Raw genomic sequence first — 24,415 nt, forward strand, 5'->3', positions numbered from 1 at the left:
CAAGCACTCATGTCCATATATGTGTTATATGTAGCGGGTACAACGCATTTGTGGCCAATTCTCCGATTCCAATTCCCATTCGGTATTTATAGCTTGACATTTGCGCCAACATGGAGCTGCACTCCGCTCTGTTCCCTACCCTCCCTCCTTGCAGCTAGTTAACATGTGTTTAGCTGCACCTGCAACCCAGGCGGAATATTTACAATGGCAGCCATTTTTGGGCTGCAGCCACAAAAACAAAGATGAAGATGTCGTTGTGCCTGTGCCTGTGGCTGTGGCTGTGGCTGAAAGTGAAATGTACATGAATCCGTTTTGTACATGGTGTAGAGCTATGGGGGTCAACTGGTCATTCGTTTGGTTCTCGGAAGAGCAGCCTGCAACATTGTACAGAACAGTTCAAGTTGGACATAAAGCACCAAACGAGCTGCCAAGCAACAAGCTCCCCCTGAAGTCGAACGATTAAGTACCCTTACGGAACCCTTTTTGCCTCAAGATATATGTGCCCTAAGAAAGGAGTTTAAAACAATGCAGAACAAACATTTAAAATTCTCAATAGTTGCCGAGCTATTCATGTATTTTTCTATATTTATTGTACAAGAGAGACAGAGCCAGGCACCATTTCAAAATTCAAAAGGCAAACACGCGGCACGAAGGCAAAACAAAAAGCGAGGAAAAGAGTAAATTTAATTGTACAAGCGTACAAATTAAAAATGCCCAAAGGCTGCGCTTTAATTAGTCAAACTCGCGCCAAAGCCACAAAGGCAGAAAGAAAAAAAAGCTCGAATCGGAGTCGGAGTCGGGATCGGGATCGGGGCTGGGGTTCAGAGTCAGAGTCAGGGCTGGGACACGCGGCGACGACTTCCGCTGCAGTGGAAAATGTTTAGCCATTGGCTAACCGAAGACCGAAAACCGAAAACCGAAATGAAACGACACTTGTCAACGGTTTTTAGTCTAATTTTTTAGTGGGCAAGTTTTGGAAATGAAATTGTTTTGCCGGCGAGATTTATGTGTCAGGTTTTTTGGGCCTTTGTGGCTACTTTGTGGCACTTGCCCTGCCACACTTGGGGCCATGTGGCAGGCCGCTAGTGTCCGCTTTTTACGGTTTTCTACAACTAAATTTCCAAATAAACTTGCTTTTTACGACACGGGCAGCCCAGAGCGATCTCAATCATATTTCCCAGTAACTTGTAAATGGAGTAACAAGTGGATAAACGCTACGCCACATCAGGGCGAGGTGGAGAAGCCACCGCAGCCGGGCAGCTCTCGTTTGTATCTGAACTTTTTTGGGTTTTCAAATGTGGCTGCTTCTATGAATTGTCGTTCTCGTTTGGCTTCTTTCTTTCGCTCTGACTTAGGCCGAAAAAAATGAGATATTATGGCGTTCGTTTAAATTAATTGCCAGAGATGCGAGTCCCGATACACGACGATACGTGACGAGAACAGGAGCCTTTGGCTTGGTTTTGTTTTCAGTTTTTAATGCAGAAGATGGTTTCTCCTACCCGTATGAAGTTTGTGGTGGAATCTTGAATGGTTTACTGGGAATAAAACGGTGGGGTACGAGAGAGAACTGGCGCCAAAGCCGGGGGACACTGCTCCGCAGAGTTCTGAATGAGTTCGAATATTGAAATGTGTGTTGGAACATGGTTCTTAGTTGGAATTTATTCCGAGTAAAACCAATTTGAAATTTGACATTTCCCATTCCCTGTAAATCCATTCAACAGCACCGCAAACAGCCTCTTTGGGCATTGAAAGGTGTTCCCCGAATTCCGGTAGCTACCTGTTGGCCTACAAACTGACAAAGCGCCGAAACTCAAGCACTTGTTGTGTGGGCGTTGGCTGAACAATTTCCAAATGAATTTGCCACAGGGTAGGACAGGCACGAAGAGAGCCCGAGGTTCGCGTTCACACGCACTTTTGTAAGCGACAAAAATTCCACAATCTCTCGGCCTTTGTTTTGGCCAACAAATAATTACCCGTGCAGCGGCAGTGAATGATTTCTGGTGTGCATTCAGGTCTGCTCTGCCTTGGGTACACCTGAACGTTGAACAGGTACACGAAAAAGTGTAGCTGATCCGCGTGTAAGAGTTTATTTCTATTGATTTGCCATTTGTGCAGAGTAGCCGGAGAAAGCCTATTGTATTGGCTGTGCCCTCTGTGTGTGGCCCAAGTGTGAATTGAAATTTCGGCTTAATATCTTTTGGCGGGAAAGCGGCTAAAATACGATTCCAAAAGCCATTGTTGCCCTCCCGCCCATATGGGGGTCAAGTGTGCGTTCGATTAAGTTCGGTGCTTAAGTCTTGCCTTTTTCCTGATGGCAGCTCATGTCAGCGCATTTGTTAAGCAAACTGAGATGAAATTTCATTTCTGGGGCCGCTTTTAATTAGTGAAAATATGGATGGCACACAATTAAGGAGATGCTTTGCATGCGCGATTAAATCTGCACTCCAGACAGGCAGAAGGAGATGAGCTCGTTGTTAAACTGCTAACTCATAATGCGAATGAGAGGAGCCTGGACAGGTCTGCTCCATGTCGTTTAGTGCTTATTGTGTCTGCACGTCTGAATGTGAACAGACAACGGACGACGGACGAAAGAGAGCCAAAAGCTGTACAAGAAAATCAAAATGTTATGTTTCTTTTTGTGCCATGTCATGGTCTTGCGACTCCCCCGAAAGTGACACACTCACTCGGTTCGGATTTTTGATTATTTTCTGTGTGTGTTTTCTCATCTCTCCTTTCTCCGTGTCTCCGCTGCCTGCTGCCTGCTGCCTGCTGCTGCTGAAGTGTCATGCGACAAGTGCCGCAATTGAGTCGCTTGCCTCTCTCGGTACTTGTCAGCAGTGTGCCCCCCTCCTGGAGACATGGAGACATGGAGACCGATGCCCGATGCCCGATGCTGTTGCTGTTGCTGGACATGCCTGTCACCTGGTTGGAGCATTGTCTGCACGTCGAACAGGTGAAGTTTGCTTTGTGTGTGTTTGGCAGTGAAATCGAGCAAAGCAAAGATTTTGGTTTCTTTTTTGGATCTTGATCTCCTCCTCGGTGTCCGCCGTTGATTTATGGCCAACAATTTAAGCAATTTCTGCTTAAATGTAATGTCAACTGTTTTGCATGTCATTTAGGCGGCGTGCAGGGGGGGCACAGATGGGGAGAGATCATGGTGGCACGGACAATTGTTGTATCTGTCACTAGTGCACCGCGCTTTGAGTTGTATAGGAAATGAGTGTTTTTTTTTTGCCAAATTATTGCTAGAGAAAGTAAAAGGGGCTAACAAATATTTTTAAATATTTCAAAACTTCAATTTAAATCAAAAACGAAAAGAACAATAAAACGTCGTTATGCGCTTGAAGAAGTGAATAAATAAAAGCGCCGAAAAATATCACGAACTGAAAATGCGTGGGAATTTATTTTTTGCGTGCGACTTCGAAAATGTTTGCGGGCGAAAAGAGACTCGTAGAGCAAAGCCAAACGAAAAACTAATCGCACAAATATAAATATGACAATAAAAAAGTGTTTAGTGGCTCTGGAGCGACTGTAATAAATTGTCGAGAAACACGAAATGCCCGCTCCACGGTGCCCAAACCGACTCGACCCAGTTGTGGTCTATTGAAAACACTCAAATTTGCACAAATCTGAGCCAGAGAGATTAGCATCGCCAGCCGAAACACAAAGTTGGCATTTGCTGGAGCGGGAGTGGCGGCCCGAAACAGGTTCTCACGCCAGCCAGGACCAGAGCACCTCATCGGCAGGAAGCGTAACTAACAGCTTCTCCTTTCTACCTGTTCCAGCGTCCAGTCGCGTTTTGCTTCCAGTTTTTGGGCTGTGCGAGCAACAAGTGAATGACAGGATAATCGTCCTGTGTACCTGTTCGGTTTTGTTCAGAACTCAAACCGGGATCCGCTTTGTTTCGCTTCTCCTTTTTTTTTGTTTTGTGGCATGTGAACAGACTCGCATAAAATCTCTTAATGTTTGCATTCTTATGCGGCTGTCGTCTCGTTTGATGCGTGATCTTGTTGATTATGCTGATGCCTGGACGGCTACGGCTTTACCCTTCCCTTTGCTGGCATCGGAATCGGAATCGGACTCAGACTCAGAATTGAGATCAAGTCTGGCTTGTGTGTCTCTGGTGGAGGCTTCTCAGTCCCCTGCCATTCGTATCTGTATTGTTTTTTGTTGCTGTTCCACTTGCGAGTGTGAAATTTCTGCTTGTTTGGCATTCATGGAAATTGCCTATGCCTCGGAATTTGTGGGAACAAGTGCAGCAGCAGCAGCAGCAGCAGCATCGACCACATTACGTGCTCTTTTTTTCTTGTTGGTTGGTTGTTGAGGAAAGAACACCCGCAGGCGGGAGCGTGTGAAATTTCAGTTTTTTGGGAACGATTCTTGTTCCCTTTTCTGCAAAATTCAGAGAGTTTGCGGACTTAGTTGGTGGGAAAGACATGCGCACAGTGTTTGAGAGGATGTTGGGCCTTAAACGGATTCATTTTTTGCATGTAGAAGTGCAAGCAGAAATGGCTCTAAGGACAACTGCTTTGAATGCAAACCCACAGCTTGAGCTAGTTCTAGAGCTCATAATTGTAGGTATTTCTATGACTTTTTGGTTACTTGTTTTGTTCCAAATTACTGCCTCTAAATGAGGCAATTTGTTGGCTATCGACTGCAGATGAAAGTGCATTGCAAATGTTATTTTTGGGAATTTATTCTATACTTTTAGACCATGCAAACTGCTGAATTAAAAGCTTTCCTGCAGCTCTGTACCGTGCTCCATTTATATTCAAAATTCCAGCAACCTGCAAACTCCACTCGAATATATTGTCGCTGCTGATGTCTGTTGTGTGCCCTAAAGTGCTGTCACCTCAGTGCCGCACGCATCTTGATTTATGTGCTTGGATCGACAAAGTTAAATAATAAAAATGAAAATCTGTAACAAAATGCTGAAGTCTTGTGTGTCGAAGAGTCCGGCCGCGCATGCGCAATAAATTCGTTTTTTATGACACCTGACAAAATACGCAGCAGCAGGAGCAGGAGTTGCATATGGAGTTACAGCTTGAAGCATGAAGATGGAAGCGGCTGCTTCAGTTGAAAATTGTTTAATGACTAATGGCAGAGCTGGGCCACAAGACTGCTGCTGGGGATGCTGCTGCCGAGCTTCGTTTATTGCCCTGTGTCTATTGAAGATTAATTTCATTTACACAACTTCATCGCCTCGACGCGTCGCGTCGCGTCGCGTCGCAACTTGGTTTGGTCTTCGCCGAGCAAGGCTCGGACTGGCTGGCTTAACACTTTGTTGTCCGCCTGGTTGCGTTTTGGAGTTAATAAAGTCATAAATTGTCTGTACCCTGGGCTCGCTTCCAACTCTAATGCGCCACGCAGCAGTCTGTGGCGGCACCAATCGTTACGTGTCCATGTGTTTTTATTGCTTCTTTTGTGAGTGCTCACCAGCGGAGGGGTGTGGAGTGGAGGCACACTGGTGTGGTCCACACACCAAGCTGGCAGCATCTGTTGCGGATTAGAAACGGAGCCAGCAAGCAACTCAATTCAATTTCATATACCCAAACACACACACAATTCATCAGCATCAGCTCCATGATCTAACTGTGTTCTGTCCATCATCGCTGTATATTTTGGAGTCATTTTAAATGCTGGAAAATGTTGCAAGAGTCTGAAAACAATGCGCGAATTGTCTGCTGCAAGCAAATCCAAGTTATTACACGTCTAGCAACCATTAAATATTTTTACAGCCATGAAAGATAACTCCAACTTGCATATGGAATGCGCAATATGGAGCACAAAAATAGTTAACTCCACATAAGAATTAATCCTATGCCTGGGACACGTGTAAAGCCTCGGCAATTGGGGTTACTTAAATGAGTAGACAAATAAGGGCCACCGCACTCGATGACATGTTCATAAATATGTAAATAAATAATAGCAAGCCAAGACTTCACCATGGGCACCTTATCAGCGGGCAGCTCCAATCAATTCCGTTGCTTCGAGCTGTTAAGCGAGCAAACAACGAGAGGACATGGCTGGCAGGGGCTGTGTATTGGCACAGCTGCCGCCGCAGTGAAGAGGAGCAGTGGCTCGTATTTTAAATACAATGATGACGGGACACATGTGTATCCGGATAGCAAAGAGCGGAACGTTATGCAAAAAAAGAAAAGAAAAGGTGCCACAGACGACAAGCCTCTGGCTCAGCCGCACAACAGCAACTCTTTGTGTGTTCCTGCTATACAAATACGATGTTAATACTCATGCAGGAACCCCTAACGGATCGCTGTGGCTTTTGCATGTGCTGGAATTCGCCTCCCTCCCAGTCCCAGGGCTGTTCCTCTGTTCAAATACACCTTGCATAGGTGGCTAGTCGCCTGCTTCCTCCTTCCGGGCTGGAAAACTGATCCACACTCGAGTGGCCACTGTTAGCTCTGGGGGTGGTTTGCAGGACTGTTTAGGGTAGAACTTTTCCTGCTACCTCCTGGAGTACCTGTCAAGTTTACGCCTGACGGCGCACTCGCTGGATATTTTCCTGCAGCCGGCAGCTGTTGCCCCGAGTCCTTGAAAAAGGGATACCCATGCCTGAGTTAATGTTGCAACTGGCCAGGGCATAGGCATAGGGATACGGGTGGCTGAATAGCTTTGCGGCCTCCGACAGGTGGGACTCACTTGAAATTTGTTCAAACATTAGGAGGCACTCCCAGCTAACAGTTATCTGTGGAGTGGAGTGGAGTGGAGTACAGTTTTCTGCTTGCAGTTAGAGCAATAAAGAGATACTCATACCTGTAGATGGCGATGGCACCTCCTTCCGATCAAATTCGAACCCGAAATTAGTGTTCTGTTTAAATATTCCTTGGGCTGCCAAGTCTCAATGCATTTTTAATCACTCCAACCCATTCGTAGTGCCCACAATTACCAGACATCGAATGGTAAAGACTTCTTAGCACGATCCTCCGACATGCCGCGGTCTGGTACGTGAGCGGGGCCAGACCTTCCGATTGCGCTGGCGCACGGCTTCAATTGAAGTTCGATGAGATGTGTCGCCCTCGTGCGCTTTGATTTTATTGCCAGCACTTAGCATAATGAGCCGCACTGATAGCATCACGTTTCCTATCCAAAGACCGAAAGACCGCGCTCGCACTGCGGCGCATGCGCAATGCGCATATGCTTCCTGTCCCGCCGGAAATTCCTTTGAGTACTCCGCTTTGTCGTCTGCAGCACAAAAGTTCAAAGTGCATGCAGAGGGAATCGTGGATTTCCATTGAGCTGGATTCCCCATTGAAATGCGCAGAGCAGAGGCAACAAAAGGACACACCACCACCTGTTTCCTTGGGCTTTGCCTGAGATTTATTCGAAGAGGAAGTTCATTGAACTGCAAATGAAACTGGAACGGAGTTCGCCTCAGTAATCATACTTGGAGTTTGCAGCACTGAGCATTTTCGTGTGAGCATAGCGCTTGTCATGGTTTAGGAACCCAATCACATCGGTAACGCAGATGTACTTCCAGCGTTTGGCTGCCGGCAGCATGGACTGGGCTGCTGCCAGTGGAACCTCTCGATTCCTTGGTCCAATGGCATTCAGTGCCGTGTTATTGGTCGTCTCCAGGCGCCTGGCCATGCCCATTCCCAAGTCCGAGGCGGGCTTCTGCCGCTTGAAGTTATCTTCTTCATCCGACAAGCAGTGGTCCTCCCGATCCCTCTTGTCGAGCAGTTCCATCTTCGCTTTCAAATCGTTACTCAACACAAAGCGCATATCGCCGTGCAGATCATAGCCGGTGCGGTGCTCGCAGTATTCTATGATTCCCTTCAAGGCACTCGCCATGTATGTGGCCAGTGCACGTAGAAAGGTGTCCAGCAGGTCCTCGCAGCCCTCGAAACTGAAGCTCTGTCCCTGTCTGCCCTCGTAGGCCATGTGTTTCATTAGTTGTATCATAATGCTCTTCCGCTGGAAGCACAACGCCAGGGAAGGCTCTTGAGCATTGTGCGATCTGCTTGACAATCCCTGAGGAACTCCGACGATGCGCCCCGACATGCTGCAGAATCTAGCAAGAAATTTGTTTAATTTTTAATGGAAAACCAAAGGATTTAGTTCCAGTTACCAATTGCACGAAGTCGTCCCTCGTTGTCTTCGAATCTGCAAAGACAAAAACATTTTCTATATTAATGAGTTCTTGCGATCTATCTGAGGTCCCATCCAGGTGCTAGTTCTTGGCACGAGACATATGCCAGCATGATCCTTAGCGGTCGAGTGCTTCCACCCCCTGGCCGACCGCATATCTTCATACGGCCCACTGGCCAGCGCCCTGCCCTGACCTAGCACTTGTTCCTCTCCACTGACCAGCTAACCGAACCTGCCACACCCGGCAACAGGAGAAGGACACGTTATGCAAAGTGCACAGGAATGCACAAGTGAGCCTGGCACGAGCAACTAATTATTCAAATGGGGAAGGGCTGGCTGTCTGACGGAATGCCCAGTCCTAGGATATCCACCCAGACACCGACCAACGACCGGGGGTGAGCGGATATTAAAAAGCGACGCGCGACTGTCGCCTGTCGTCTGTCCCGCACATTTCCGTGCACCACTGAACTTCTGGCCCGAAAGATCATGCCCAGCCTAGCATGTCGTGGCCAAGACAGTCGCGTCGCCTGAGTATGAGGGTGCTGTGGTGCGCATACTTAAACGCCGCACAGCCCAGGAGCAGAAGCCAGGCAGGCGCGTGTTGTTTTGACGTGTCTGTAACCTGGCTAGAAATTTATTAGAAATTCTAGTCAAGGTGCTTAGCGACGGCGACGGCTACAGCGACAGCGACGGCTTTGTCTTTGTCTTTGTCTTTGTCTCTGCTTATGTCGTGCCTTTGCTCCCGAACAGGTTCATTACGCGTGCCGGCGACAGTCGACGGTGGCGGAGGCGTTGACCTAATTACCTGTTTATTTTTTTAGTTTGTTAGTTCCTACCCTACGCCTACTGCCCATAGGGGTGCCTGCTGCTGCTGCTGCTGCGGGTGTGTCGCTTGGGTGCCACAAATGCAAGGTGCAAGCTGCTTACAACAATTTCAATTCTATTTAATTCGCACAAAAGAAATTATAAACAAAATTCGGCCAGCCAGCAATTAAGTGGCGATTTCACAACACTATAATGGACCAGCGCAATTGTGAGCGCAAATATGAGCACATAGAGTGTAGATTAATTGTTGTGAAATTAGCAAAAATAATAATTTAAAAACTATGTTTAAAAATGATGTTATAATTTATGCCTGAAATGTATACCCAGCGGTGGAAATAATTTATTTCTATAAAAAGTAATCGATATGAGGATCATTTTGCAACACTTGGCAACATCTGATTTGCTCTTTTTTGGATAAATCTTTAAGGAAATTGCACTCCCACAACAATTTGATGTTCGGCCATTGCTGCAGAGATGCGCCTCCCTGGTGGCACTCGCATCGTGTAATATGCCACCCAATAGTCAGTTGAAAATGCAGATTTCCAGCCGCACTTGCATAATCCACACATGGCACACAGGCGACTCCCCCCGCCTGCCATTTGCAAGGAGCAGAGCAGGCCGCCGCATAAACTAAGCTAACAATTCAACTAAAATGCCAACCAGATAATAAAACTCTCAAATCGATGAAGAAGTGGAAGCATTGGCCTTTGTGATCGACTGAGTGTGCAATGGCAAGATGGAAAATGGAAATAAAACTGCGAACACGAAACAGACAGTCAGTCGCAGGGGCCAGAGCCACAGTCGGGGCTGGCAGCGAGGCAGTCAGGCCAGGCCATTCAAGCGACCACCCACACATCTGGGCCAGAGACACAGCCAGAGCATCCTCGCCGCCTGCGCAGTGTCAAATAGACAGGAAAAACAGCAAGAGCAACAGCAACAGCGGACGAGAGCTGCGTGGAGTCGGTGAGTTGGAGGCTGGCATATTCCAGCGAATAAATATTATCATATGGAAATTTCCTTTCAGAGCAATTACGAATGCTGCCACAGCCACAGTCAGGGCCCCAGCGTTTCTTGTGGCAAGTGACCTGCGAGACGTCAAATGCAGCGCACAGGAAATCGAAGTCGCAACTCGACGGGTTTGACGATGATGTAGCACCACCAGCTTTATGCACTGTCTCTCTGCCTCTCCTTTCAGCCATTCATAGAGATCCCAGCGTGTCGCAGTCGTAGAAAGTTTTACTGTGTCTCCCCCTCCCCCTCCTCGTCGGTTGGTGTGTTTGTTCAAGGCAGTCTCCACTGTTACTGCTCTTTGCTCTGCGTACCTGTTGGAGCTGCGTTTTTCGGGGAGCAGCAGCAGCAACTGAAATTGCCAATTGTTGTGCTTCGATGGCAGTGGCAGGCTACTGTTTGGGCTGCCACACACCTTGCAGCTGGAACGGAAGCGAGGCATCTTAGAGATCAGCGAGGCTCTGCCTGCTGGCTCTTGTGTGTTGCCACTTTCGGCGCTGGCTCTGCCTTTTTAAGCCATTTTAATATGAGCGTTGCACATCTTGGCTGTGGGTGTGGCTGATTGGGCAAGCCGAACCAAACGAAACGAAACCAACAAAAAAAATGGATGAGAAGAGGCTCGCTCCGTCTGCGCTGGGCCAGGCCAGGCCAGGCCCAATGATCAATCTTGGCCATGGCAACGTTTTACGATGACGATGACGATGATGATGATGATGACGACGTGGACTTTGTTTGCCGGCGATGGCTTTGATTGCTGCAGCAGCAGCAGCAGCCTCTCAGCCATTTGCCAGCTTTTGCTACTGGTTTTTCTCCGAAGCCTCACTTAAGTGGGCGTGTGGGCATTTTTGTTAGAAAATGTTTGGCCCGATCCGCAGGAAGCGATCTGTTTGGCTTATGGAAATGCTGCCAACAGGCAAGCGAAATGTTTCAATTATTAGTATTTTTAGTCGGCAATTAAAGGGAACACCTGCAGGGGGGGATCATTTTACACAGAAATTGTACTCAGCACTGACGGAAGTAGGTTGACACTCTGCCAAATGGGACAATAGATGGGACACCCACACACACACCTACAGCATGATTGTTGTTTTTTTTCCACTCTTAATTTATATTTACAGCATTCCGTTTCCGTTCCCAGAACTCTCCCACTCGGATTGGCATTGTTCCTCGTGCTGAAAGAATAACAAGTGCGAAAACAGGTTAAGGCACATCGATAAAAGGTTGTTACCCAACACTGCAAGAAGCAAGAAAAAAAGTGGGAACATGCAAAATCATGAAAATGTACTAAATAAATAAAGGCAGAGAGTCCATGCAAAGTGCAAACCAGCAGCGAGTGATTTCGAAGGAGATTTGTGCCCAAGCCCAACCGCCTGCATATGCAAATTGCTTATGGGAAGGCTTGTGGTAAATTGGAGCGCTGCTAGGAGGATTCTCCCACAGCCCACTGGACTACTTTCGCGCGATGACAATAATGTTGTCTGCACAGCGCTTCTTTATGGGCTGCCTGGATGCCATGGTCATGGCCACAGCCATTGTCATTGTCACCCAAGGAGCCGCAATGGCCATAACAATTTTCCTGCCTTCTGGCCGTTGCCAATGCCAGGGGCTGGCACTGGTACGGGGGCTCCCGCTGTGCGAGCATTGTTTGCCCGCTGAGCAGATTTCCCAGAACTGACACCTTGCCACTTGGTCTTGCAAGGGGTTTGGGCATGGGCCATGGTCCATGTGTGTGGTGTCTGAGTGTTTGTGTCTTGCTACAGTTTTGTGCGCGCCAAGATGTCTGGCACTGTACCAGGGTTTGTGGCACAATCCCACAGCAGCACATTCATCATTGAAACAATGCTCATCTGTGTGTGTGTGTGTGTAGCTGTGTCCAGGTGTTGCTAAGGAATTTCAATTTGCATAAATTTGGTGCAGATTTGCGTACAATAGAGGAGTGGCAGGAGGATGGATGCAAATGATTATCGAGCCAAATGCTCTGCTATAATGAAGATGTTCTGCCGATGTCTGTCTGTAGCAAAACTATCTTAGAGCACTCACTCACAGCTCGAGCAGCTGTTGCAGCCAGATGTGGCAGCAGACACACCTGATCCTCAGCATCAGGAGGCGGACGCTAATACGCCACCTACGGTGTTCCATTAGAAAGCAGAAACTGCGCAAAATCCACGGGAGCGAGATGCTCAGGGTTTTCATTTGTGGCAAGGGACAAAGGGAGTGTACGAGACAATGCTAAACCAAATTGAATGGCTTTCTAACGATGTTGTCAAGCGGCTACACATTAGACATGAGCCAAGACTCTGGCTACAAACTCTGTGGCCATGTCTGGACACATCTTATCGTTTAGCACCTGCCCAACAGCCTTACCCCAATCAAATATGTGCGAGCAAATAACCCATTTTGGTGGTAAATATGCTCATGTCATCGAAAATCACGATCACCTTGGATATCTGGGCAAACACGATGGGAATTCAGGTGCCAGACGTGTGCGTGTCCAAACGAGACTCTCAATTTATCTAACGCTTGCTCTTCCCTGCGCTCGAGCTAATATTTGTTTAGTCTGCAAGCAAGTATTTACCAGAGAGTGCAACACAAGTGTCTGGCTGTGGCTGTGAATATGGGCGCAGATAAGATAGTTTGCGGTTGATAATTTCGGTTATCCTTTCACTAATCTTCCTGCACGATGGCGGCTGATTGCTGTTCCCTCGGGCAAGCCAGTTCTAGTACTATAAATTAAGATATTTCCATCCTTAAATACAGTCTGCTCGACACCAGCACATGCCAATACCTGAGGCCATGATCTCTTCATACAAAAGACATTGCCAAAAAATCCACAAGGACAGGTGAGGAACATGTTTCTTCGTTTTCCTCTCATTGTTCAGCGGCAGAAGTCAGGCGAAAACGAACCTGTGCCTAGGATAACGATTTCTATCTCTCTATTCGATCCTGTCTATTATTCGCAAAAAAAGGAAGAAAAGGGAACGGAACCCAAACAAAAGCGGGCTCACAGACAGCTGACAAATCCTAAGAGATGAGATGAGTTGAGATGAGGTTAAACACGGGCCAGCTGCCCGAGTGGGGATCAGGATTTTGGCAAGGTGCCCTCGCTCTCGCTCTCGCTCTCTCTCTCTCTCTCTCCGTCTTGATTGCATCATCGACTCGCTGGGCCGCTAGGTGGTCCCAGAAAATGTCAGCATAAATCTGGCTTACAAATAGTTTGTCATAATTTTTGTAGTGGAAACTCTCTCCCTTTATAAATTAATTGGGAGCGGAAGTGGCCACCATTCCGACTGCGTCTTATACCTATTATTAATTGCCATAAATCTTGGATCAATAATAGGAATCATAATAATAAGGTCGGGCCGCCAAGCTGCAAAGTTCCGAAAAGATATTTAACCTGTCATTACCGCTGGCAGCGTATACAGTGGGGCGGATTGTGTTGAAATCATGTTTGAATCTATTTGCTATTTGGTTCACTTTTCTGCGAGAAACTCCCACTGTGCCTGTGGCTTTGATTTCGCCCCGTAAACTGTGGCCCGAGATCTGCTTTCGTCAAATTATATAATGATGCCAACAGCGGCCAGCCCAGGTAAGGCTGGGCCACGCCCACACTCACAGATACTCAAACTCAGCCCTAAACGCACCTTTAGAGCGGACAGACCCGTGCGTAGGTGTGGCACTGCCAGGCCAAATAAGAGTCGGTAATCCTTTGCTGGATCCTTTGTGCCAGTCGCTCGCTCGCTCGCTCGCTCTCTCCTCCACTCCGTCGTCCACTTGACAGTTTAACCAAAAATGTATACCGTTGAAGCGAAGTTAAATAGTTTCTTGTTAAAGGCCGTGGCCGAAACGTTGATTTTTCGGCTGTGTTGAACCCTTTTGTCGAGTACCGTTCTCGCTTTTATGTTGCCCCGAGACTAAGCCACCTGCCAAATGATTAATCATTTTGCCTGGCCTCTCGTCTCGCCTTTAGCACCTTTGCACCCGCCACCTCCATCACCATCTCTCCATTGAAGTGCGTTAGTTCAGAGAGAGAGAGAGAAACCTCTTATGTTTTCGTTGCTTAAATGCTAAAAGCTCATCAATTATCCCTCAAGCCCTGGCCGCGTGCATCTGCTCATTTCGGGGATCGGTCTGTCATTCTCCAGTCTGCCAGTCAGTCAGAGTCTGGGGCGCCAAAGGTCGCACTTTCCTCTTTCATTTTCTCTCTCTGGCAAAGACTCTAATCATGTCCATCAATTTGATGGGTTGTAGGTGAAAATGCGACTTGTCGCTGTTGGCTCTTGGCTGTTGGTAGGCGGCTGGAATGCAGACGGAATAAAGTTTTATTTTATAGAGTCCCGTGGGAGGTCCAAAGAGAGATTTCAGCTTGCAATTGGGTTAAAGAGATTGGGCGAAGTGGAGAAAAAAAGAGGAATTCTGGCACGTGGATATGTGTATTTTATTTCATTAAATTTCTTACAATAAGGGAAGTGCCTCGATCCCTGCTCTCTCATAGATCGCTTTCAAGGACCAACGCACTGACGTCGGCACACTTATCCACCTACGAGTACGTCAAACCCAAAATCCCTCTTCAATCGCACCACGCAGATGTTTCAAGGGATTGCAGGATTTTGTACATTAGTGCAGCCACTCGATACACGCTGCATTTGAATAAATAAATAGAATGGAAAAAGGAAAAAGGAAACATGACAGGCGAAACGGGAGCTGCAGCAGAGATCCAGAGGTGGAGGTGGATGAGCTCCCCTGCAGCCGACGCTGGAGCGCTGAGTAATTGAAAAGAATGAAACGTGCGCCGCTTGTTCGTTTTGGTGGCCTATAAATCAACGTGCCGCAGGATAATGCATGCCGAGTGTTGAGCCCTAATTGGAATTGCGCCTCGGCATCTGCCGCATTCGCTTGAATGCAACCAGAGATCCTTTCTTCCCGACTGAGCCGCACCTGGCTGTGATTTTGAATGCAAAGTAAAACAAAGCGCAGCAGCAGGACTGCTTAGAAGTGGAACAGGTTGTCAGCCGGAGAACAGCAGAGGGCCAGGGGAACATGCCAGTTCCATATTCAAATTGTATTACACGGTAAAACGTGCAGAATGCAACGTATAAGTGTGATCGACCAGGGGGCTGTCTGGGAAATTAAGAAGAACTTCAATGAAAAATCCATTGAATATTCATAAAATAAAGAAGAGAAAGAAACTTATTCGAAGATCGTATTAGCCAAGTGTTACCCACCCGAAACTCAAACCGATCCACCCAACCAAGTACATATTTCCAGGGTAGAAAGTCTCTGTGTCTGAGCCTCCCCTTTTGATTCTGGCAGGCGGAACGATGAGACAAATCAGATCGAGCGTATTCCGTTTGCTGAACCCAACTGAACCTGCGCGAAGTGTACCGTTGTGCCACATTCGCCCGTTCCATCCACTCCTACCCGATCGGCAATCGCCGATTCGTAAAAACATTTTTCGGCTGCTGGCACGAGCTTAATGCTGTCGTTATACATTTTGCAGGTTGATGCCAGTTGCCAGTTGCCATTAGGATGGGCAGCCGCCCCCTGCCTTCGCCCAGTGTGGATCCACGGGCCATGCCATGCACGCCGCGAGCCAAACAGCCATTAAGCAGCCACCCCGCGCCAACAGCCGCCCCATTTTTGCATATGATATTTCGGGCTCCGTCTACTCCGCCTCGACTGGGTCATGGATCGAGCGGGTTATCGCCCGGTTTATGGTGGCATCGCGCGTCATGTTCATGCAGAATTCCCTTCGTATGTAATAATTTTCGCAGTCAGCGTGTCTGCTGCATCATTATGCTCGTGGCATGCATTATACTTAAGGCTGCGCTTTTTTTTGTGGATGTTTATGTGGTTGTAATGTGTGGCTACTTACCGCACTGCAAATGGTATGAAATGTTGGGGTTGCTGGAATGCAAATGCTCTTTAAATTTTACGAAATCACCAGCATAAAAGCTCGCCTGTACCGAACTCCAATTGGTATTTAATTCTGGCTCATAAATGTATCATCTTTCGATTTGTCTGACTCTGCGACCACCTACACATAATTCACTGCTTCAGCCAAAACATAATTCAGACATTTCAATTGCTTCTTGTTTTTGCATCGTCCCTCCCGGTGGCATTTAAGGTTGTAAAAATGTATTTTACAGCAGTTATTGGGGTCTGTCTGGGACTCGAACTGGGTGAAGTCTTTGCTGCGTTTCGTTAATCAAACATAATATCCTGGAGTGGCAAAGAGAAAACTTTCGCTTGCAGAAACAAAAAGCCCACGGGGCAGGAGACGAGGCAGGGGAACGGTAACCCACACGCACTTTCATCGGGTTTGGTTTGGGATTCGTGTCTGGAAATTGGGGAAGATCCCCACTGGTCCGTGACAGAGTCTGTGGCAATAATAAAAACGCTCGATTGTAATTTTCACAGTGCAATTATTGTCTCAGCTTTCAAATGCGGTGGGGCCCCAGAAGAAACCGAGATCCGAAGATCCTCAGATCCTCAGATCCCACAGACTGGGCCAAAAGTAATTTTCAATTTTAACAGCCAGAGCATAAAATATAAAGCACAACTTGCAGCACACACTTGTTGATGCCACACATTCGCCGGGGCAAGTGTCTGTCGCTCGCTTTTTGCTGCGTGTCCTGAAAATGAGGGAATTACAAAAGTTTTTCATGTTCGAAGCCCCGACAACGGCAGACTCAAATCTCATTAAAAGACGTCGCGTCTTCGTGTTGCGCCCGCAAGGAGCAGATATCCAGCCCGAGTTCCACTCCACACAAATCGTGGCCAGTCTCTCTCTGTACCCTTGTGGTGCTGTGACCCCTTTTCATATGGGGCCCAAGCCAAGAGGCGTTGCATTTAAAATGTCGTTAATAATTTGTTGCTCGCTCCAGACCAGACCGGACCGGACCGGACCAGACCACACCAGACCAAACCAAACCATCAGACCCTAGCAGAAACCCAAAGGGAACCGAGCGCGCTGATTCCCAACCAAAAGTCCCTGAACCTCTTCTGCTCGCGCCGGATTTCTGTTTTTTAGAGCTTGTCGTAAAAGAGTTTTATTATTTTTGTTTCATTGCCTCCAAAATAGGATTAGCCTGTTGCGGCTTGGCCTCTTTTTGCGATGTTGTTTCTCTTCGTTTCGTTGCTAGTGTTTGCCATGCTGCCATGTTGCAACATCCCAAAAATCGCTTCAACAGCATCATTTTACACGCTTTCAAAATGTTATGGGAGCCAGGGATGGGTTGGGATATGGATCGATGGATCGCTGGATCGATGGATCGGTTGGGTTCCAAGCAACTGAAATTGGTCTTGTGGTTTGTTTATTTGGGTCACCTAATTGGAGATTTTTATGATTGATTTTTGGGTGAATCATTTACAAAGAATTGGAGAATATACTTATTAAGCAATGACAACAGTTTGCTAGAGAATTCTTCACTTCATTTTCTCTCCATCAATCAATGAATAGTCCGGCTATTCCTTCAAGAATTTCCACCCCTCTGCTGATGCGATTTGTCAACTTGCAGAAGGATTGCTCCCAATAAACTTGCACGAGTGTGATTTAAGGCCAACTCCGAGTCTAAGCTCGAGCCCAAACCCCAAACTAATTAACTTGCACAGCGGTCGAAGCGGCTCAGAGCTTGGTCAGTGGGTGGTCTGCAGTCTGCAGTCTGCAGTCTCGGTCCGGGTCCGGGCCTCTCCTAGAACATAGCCAGGAAAAAATTAGTTAACAAGATCATTAAATCTTTGTTAACAGCCAATCGAGCAACGACAGCAACGTCGGGCAGTCCGAGTCGAGGTGCATTAGAGGAGACCACACTCCAGCTTCAGCTACAGCTACAGCTATAGCACAGCTACAGCTACAGCTCGCAGCGCCATGGCCCAGCGACGTGCGATAAGATAAGGGAACTAGAGTGAAAGAGAGCTGGAAATGGGACTGGAACTCAGACTGGAACTGCAGGAAAAGTACTACCTGGCCATGGGCATGTAAATCGCAGTACGTGGCAGAAGCCAGAGCCCGAAACGAGTCCCGAGTCCAGTCTTTGGTCTGCACATTTTTATCTATTAATTTATGCTGGCGGTTTTTGGGTTCCTTCCTCGTTTGGGAATCGCATCGCCTGGAGTGGAGATCGCACTTGTGCGCCCGTATGGCTGCCGGCCATATTCCTTGGAATCTCTTAATCGCAATCTCTATCTGGATCCGCATGCACAGCAGTGGGCCCTGCCACAGGGACAAACATTTGATAGGACGCTAATTAAGTTAAATGTTCGCTCTGTGTGGGCCATTCCTGAAAATTGGCACAGATTCCCCCCAACTTCACTGGATTCCTATGACTTATACATGTATGTTTGCATGTGTGCATGTACGGGTAACACCTCTTATCTGACAAGGGAACACTTTCCCTTCCTTCGGTCATGTTTGTTTGTTTTTCTGCAACATACAGCTGCCACTTACCACAAGTAGTGCGGGTGCCACTTGAGAAACATTTTTACAATTTTCAGGGAAAGAGAACTAGCAGCCAAAATAAGTTGAAACATAATGGTAACATTTATATTGAGATGCTCATTCGCTCAACAGTTAAGCGGACAGTTTAAAAAGTACATAATTCCTTCTCGTGCTGCTTCGGCTCTGATTCGGGTCTGCGTCGCGAGAGAGCAAGATGATTAAATAAGAGCGTTGTGAAACGGCTCGGAAATGGAACACGTTTAAGAGAGCTGCAACGAAGAGAGCGCGCTTTAAGTGCTCTTTTGTTGTGATAGAGTTTGCTCTTGCTCTTTTTTCGTGAGTGGTTGCTTTGTCGCAACAGAGATTTTTGTCAAGACGCGCCATTTCCGATTTTGCCAATTTTGCTGCTCAAGTGTGCTCTATGGGTTTGTCTTTAGTTGAGAAGATCAGGCATCTGATTTAAATATTTTTCAAACGATTCCTTCCGAGTGCCTATAAAGTAAGCACATTTTCCAACTTCCTGACACACACTTTAATGGTTGTGATCGAACCGTATTCATTTGCAGCATTTGTACAGCTATTTATTGAATAAAAATATTGCTAGTTGGGTTTATTTCTCGGTGATCGTGTCTGTACATATATTTTACGTTAGGTTTGGTTAGTTTCTTCACAACACTTGTATTTAAATATTATATTAAATCAATTTTAGGAGGCAACATTACTGCTGAAAAATGGAGCAGGTTACAACAAACCAAATTTCATCAGAACTTCTCCACTCCACTCACTGTTTTTCTTTCCACTTTTCTGTTTTTGCATCATTTGGCAGTGTAAAAACAACAAAAAACATTCATTAATGCAAATTGGTACCTGGGCCGTTCAATCTTTGACATTTGATCGAGTCAAAAGGTGCGTGCCCCTTCGGGCGCACGCACGTGTTCGGCAACTACCTGATATGCACAAATACTTTTTTGTGCGCGTACGGGGCAGGTAAACTAATGACCCAGATGCACCTGATAATGAGCCATATAGCCCTTGTAGTTAATCCCCCCTTTTCCAGGGATATTCCCGATTTTCTCTATCCACAGCAAACAACTGTTAATCGACGCAGCATCATTCGCTCCTCTCCACCTAAATGCGCATTGAGTTTAGACAAAGAGAGTCTCTCCAGCAGCCTCTCTCTCACCAACACCAGCATAGAGTACGCGTGTTCCGTGTGCCGGTAAACACCAGTGCAATTATAACGGTGTTTATATTTAGCTGTTGTGAGTCGTTGTTGTTGCGACGGCGTCGGTGGCGATTGGTGCAAGTGTCCACGCTTGCTCGCGTTTGCTTCGTACATAAGCAAGCCGAAACAGGTTTGCCACACAACGCTACGATTGGCCGAACGCACACACACAAACGCACGCAACACACATTGCCCATGCATGTGCACGACTACCTGCATGAAAACGCACGACGCAGAGAGCGGCCTCTCTTTCGCTGCCTGCGCTGCTGGCTTCGACTCCTGCTCGCGTATATAAGGCCCGCACAGCAGCAGACTCGCTCTGACTCCGCTGACACCCGCCTCGCTGCAAGCATCCAAAGCAAAGCAAAAAGCAAAAGCAAAACCCAAAAAAGCAACAAATAAATAACGGCGACCGCGCTTTTTTACTGAGAATATAACTGTTCGTTCTGTGTTTTAGTGTGCGCGAGCAATGTGGTTGAAATAACAGAGAAACAGTTTTGAGAACTTTTAATTTGAATTAAACAATCGAGAAGACAATCGACAAATAAAGCATCAAAATGCATACCGTGGAAGACATGTTGGTGGAAAAAAACTACAGCAAGTGTCCTTTGAAGAAGCGGCCCGTGAACTACCAGTTCGAGGCGTCCGCGCAGACCCCCGTCAATGAGCCGCAGGATCTGTGCCTGAAGAAGGAGGAGGTGGAGGTGACAGCCTCAGCCTCAGCCTCGGAGGAGGTGATCAACGTCAGCGACTGCTGCGAGGATGAGGGCGTGGATGTGGACCACACCGACGACGAGCACATGGACTTGGAGGAGGAGGACGACGTGACCGTGGACTGTGTGGACGTAGACACTGATCCCAACCAGACACAGGCCGCCGCCCTGGCCGCAGCCGCCGCTGTGGCCGCCGCATCTGCTGCTGCTGCCGCTGCAGGCGTGGTCGTGCCCACCCCCACGTATCCCAAGTATGGCCTACAGCCATGGAACTTCCACATGTCCCCGTACACGGCAGAGTTTTACCGCACCATCAACCAGCCGCACCTGGCCGCAGTTGCCGCCACCGCCGTCCAGCAGCAGATCTCCCCGCTGCGAGGCGATCTCCTGGCGCCCAGCTCCCCCTCGGACTCCTTGGGCTCGATGTCGCCACCGCCGCACCACTACCTGCACGGCCGAGCCAGCTCGGTGTCGCCGCCGATGCGTTCCGAGATCATCCACAGACCCATTGGAGTGCGCCAGCAGCACCGGTTCCTGCCATATCCGCCGATGCCTGCCGCCGCCTATCACCAGCAGACGCCCTACCCCGCCCTGGGCTACCACCACCACGCCCCCATCTCGCCGGCCTACTCGGAGAGCTCCTACTACTCCATGCGCTCCATGACACCCGAGTCCAGCTGCTCCTCGGTGCCCGAGGATCTCTCCGTCAAGCACAAGCCGATCGGCCAGGAGACCGCCACCAGCAGCAAGGTGGGACCAGGCGCCTCCACCAGTGGATCCACCAGCAGCTCCGCCTCGTCCAGCCCCGTCAAGAAGGACAAGTCGCCGCCACGCTATCAGTGCCCCGACTGCCAGAAGTCCTACTCAACCTTCTCCGGGCTGACGAAGCACCAGCAGTTCCACTGCCCCGCGGCTGAGGGCAACCAGGTGAAGAAGTCCTTCAGCTGCAAGGACTGCGACAAGACGTACGTCTCGCTGGGCGCCCTCAAGATGCACATCCGCACCCACACGCTGCCCTGCAAGTGCAACATGTGCGGCAAGGCCTTCTCGCGCCCCTGGCTGCTGCAGGGCCACATCCGCACCCACACCGGTGAGAAGCCCTTCAGCTGCCAGCACTGCCATCGCGCCTTCGCCGATCGCTCCAATCTGCGTGCCCACCTCCAGACGCACTCGGACATCAAGAAGTACTCCTGCAGCAGCTGCTCCAAGACCTTCTCGCGCATGTCCCTGCTGACGAAGCACTCCGAGGGCGGATGTCCGGGCGGCAGCAGTCCCAGCTCCAACTCCGGCTCCAGCACCGAACTATCGTACGCCGGCTACGCCGAGCCCTAGGATCAGCCAGAGGAGATCCACACATTGTATTCAAGCCATGTTCCACCAAAAATTAGTTCCTAGCTCGTTTAAGAGACCGGCGGCTCCAAGTTCCCAAATGAAAGCAAGAACTCTTACTTAACCCCCCGACACTCCCAGTGCACAGTGCCACAAAACAAACTACGTACACCCGAAAATTCAATACTTTTTATTTGATTATTATTTTCTATTTTCTAGTCAGCATTTTCTTTGCAAGAGAAAATTAAACCGGAAGTTTACTCGATTCTTCATTTATTTCTTTGCTATTTCACGAACAAAATCCTAAGCCGAACTTTGTAAAGTATTCTTCAGATATCCTGTATACATAAATGTACCATATAAGGTGTATTACGCCACAGCGTCTAACTGTAGATCCTAAGCTGAAGCTGAAGACCAGACAATCTTAAGTAACTTTAGGTGTATGATAATCCAAGTTGAACGAAGACACATCAGTTTCTATCCCCGTAGTACGAGTATTTTTAGCCTAGCTGTAGATCGTAAACTATTTTTGATATGACCACAACTTTTACTTATACATTGAAAATGTTCTACATTACGCAGTAGGATAAGTGAGGTTAAGCTAATGGAATATTTTGATACGGAAATGTTTTATATTTTTAAGTAATTTATTACATACGAGGAAATATGAAAGAATGAAATACATTTTATTTACATATACCAGAAAACAACCACAATTATTATTGGGTGGAAAGGGGGGTCTACTTCTATTTTTCACTTTGCCCTTTCAGCAGAAAGATCTAGAAGAGAGTTTGGGTGACTTTATAAGAAAACGATCGAAGGGATTTGCAGGGAGAACCAAAATGCATAATTCTGTTTAATGCGTTAAATTACTCTTAGCAGAATCCCATTATAAGAACCTCTTCTTCCAGATACAAAATCCAACTGGATATTCTCCTTGAAAGACTTATTCGAGCTAGCAATTTGTTCCCAACTCTATTCCGTTTTCCGTTAGCAATTTCATACAAATCTGAAATAGTCGTGAACGGCTTGAGGGCATGGCACTTGGGGTGAGGGGGGGCTCTTCCCTTTTTTGGGTCATGCTCTTCTTTTTGGGGGCGAATAAACAAATCGAAGCGAGTCGATCGATCGAGCCAGCCAGCCAATCGCGACATTTTATGGCCTGCCCAGAAAAACAAACATACTCGAAAAAAGCTTTTTATATGCTTTGCCGATCATAAATTATATTTAAATTTCCGCACACGTACAATGTGGTCGGGTGGGGCAGGGGTTCGGTAGGGGGAGGGGGGCTACAAAATGGCAGTCACTAAATCAAAACCCAAACTTCAAGCCTGAGCAGATCCGCGCCTCGCCAAAGTCTTATTAGACGTGAGGCAGCTTTTAATGAAGGAGAGAGAAGAAATAGAGTCTCCCCACCGACTAGGCAAGATCCCAAGTGTGATCAATGCATCCATGCGGAAAGGAGGAGGCGGAGTAGGAGGAGACGCCATCATCGAAAGGTAACGTTTGGGTGACAGAGCATATGGAATTATGGGTGCGTCCTCCCAGGCCGAAGTCGAACTCGTAGCCGAACGTAACGAAACTCATTATCGAGATCAATCGATCGCCAAGCGGGGTCTGGAGTCTCAGAGTCCCAGCCAGCGATCGCACATGTGTGTGGGGATCCGGCAGAGCAGCGATCAGCGATCGACGACCACGACAATTGTTGCCAAATTAGATCATCAGGCAGCCCAGCCACGGAGCGGCAGCAACAAGTTTCAGTCAAGTTTCACGTGTGCAGAGATCCGATCCGATCCGATCCCAGTACGAGCGCAAGCCCCGAACCAGCGAAAATTAATATGCACGCATTTCGTGGCTCGACTGCCTCCATGGCAGTCTCCTCCTCCTCCGGTCTCGGGTTACCAGCACAGGCTGCCAGATCTCCAGACTCCAGTTCACAAAACCCGAGACACGGCTGCTTGATCGCAGCTCCCAAAACGAACGATCAACGTTCGTGCCTGCTTTCTTGCTAAACAATTTGCAAACGATTTCTAATAAGCGTCTTAAATTGTAACAAAATAGACTCGCATTTAGGGCCTTTTGTGTGCCTTCGCCTTTGCCTTAGCCTGACTGTGGCTCCAGCTTCAGACTCTACCCTCAGCGCGATAACAAAGATCGAGGGAATAAAAAGTAGGAGAAATAAAAAATAGCCGAAAACATGGACAACAGCAAAACGGGAGGGTAACTGCCTGGCTTGACCCTCTCCCTACCCAAAAACGAATAAAAACCGCTTGGGTTTTTATTTCGGATTATTTTATTTTATTTGTGCCAAATTTCGCGCTTGATCGGTACATTTTTTAAACCATTTTATTGTGAGGAGAGTGAGTCCATCTGGGGTTACATTGCCGCTTGGGAAGAAGATCGCTTGGGTAAGGCCACAGGCAATTCTTTTAAGGCTTTGATAAATTGTACTCTTAATAAGGGATGGTGGTATTTGGCTCTCATATAAAACATCCTCGATCAAGGATTGTTCCAAACGTACTCCAATAGCTAAGAGACCTAAATTTCTGTCTCTACACCCAGCTCTCTGCTTCAACTTCCATTTCAATTCGTTAACAATAAACAAATATCACTTTCATGACGTTTTTCGCAACTGCAGCTGTCTGTCTGGTCTTCCACCTCTGGGTTTCCTAGGATCATTCCCCTGCCCCTCTCTTTGCCCACTGCCACTGATAAAACCTGACGATTTTGGCCAGAAATGCTGCACCATAATAAAGCAGCTAAAAGTCA

The 24,415-nt window shown here is 47.7% G+C and overlaps 3 protein-coding genes across 5 annotated transcripts; 2 read left to right on the forward strand and 1 right to left on the reverse strand.

Annotated features, from left to right (window-relative positions):
* Positions 1 to 7,258: 7,258 nt before the first annotated feature.
* LOC117584130 lies at positions 7,259 to 9,106 on the reverse strand. 2 transcript variants are annotated; one of them, XM_034272884.1, is made up of 3 exons: positions 8,946 to 9,106; positions 8,090 to 8,124; positions 7,259 to 8,032 (listed from the first exon to the last, which is right to left on the reverse strand). In XM_034272884.1, exon 3 carries the CDS (start codon positions 8,020 to 8,022, stop codon positions 7,393 to 7,395), a length of 630 nt encoding a protein of 209 aa, XP_034128775.1. In that variant the 5' UTR covers positions 8,023 to 8,032; positions 8,090 to 8,124; positions 8,946 to 9,106; the 3' UTR covers positions 7,259 to 7,392. The 2 variants fall into 2 exon arrangements, with proteins under 2 accessions (XP_034128775.1, XP_034128774.1); XM_034272883.1 differs by having other exon boundaries at positions 7,260 to 8,032; positions 8,915 to 9,106.
* A 252-nt stretch (positions 9,107 to 9,358) lies between these two features.
* LOC117584219 lies at positions 9,359 to 11,081 on the forward strand. Of its 2 annotated transcripts, XM_034272998.1 has the most exons (3): positions 9,359 to 9,897; positions 9,959 to 10,070; positions 10,130 to 11,081. In XM_034272998.1, the coding sequence occupies exons 1-3, from the start codon at positions 9,663 to 9,665 to the stop codon at positions 10,137 to 10,139; spliced, it is 357 nt and encodes a 118-aa protein (XP_034128889.1). In that variant the 5' UTR covers positions 9,359 to 9,662; the 3' UTR covers positions 10,140 to 11,081. The 2 variants fall into 2 exon arrangements, with proteins under 2 accessions (XP_034128889.1, XP_034128890.1); XM_034272999.1 differs by having other exon boundaries at positions 9,959 to 11,080.
* An 8,478-nt stretch (positions 11,082 to 19,559) lies between these two features.
* On the forward strand, positions 19,560 to 21,911 carry LOC117584497 (protein escargot). Its single transcript, XM_034273428.1, has one exon. The coding sequence runs from the start codon at positions 20,162 to 20,164 to the stop codon at positions 21,647 to 21,649; it is 1,488 nt and encodes a 495-aa protein (XP_034129319.1). The 5' UTR covers positions 19,560 to 20,161; the 3' UTR covers positions 21,650 to 21,911.
* Positions 21,912 to 24,415: the final 2,504 nt, after the last annotated feature.

Source organism: Drosophila guanche, unplaced genomic scaffold (assembly GCF_900245975.1).
Source record: "Drosophila guanche unplaced genomic scaffold, DGUA_6, whole genome shotgun sequence".
NCBI lineage: Eukaryota > Metazoa > Arthropoda > Insecta > Diptera > Drosophilidae > Drosophila > Drosophila guanche.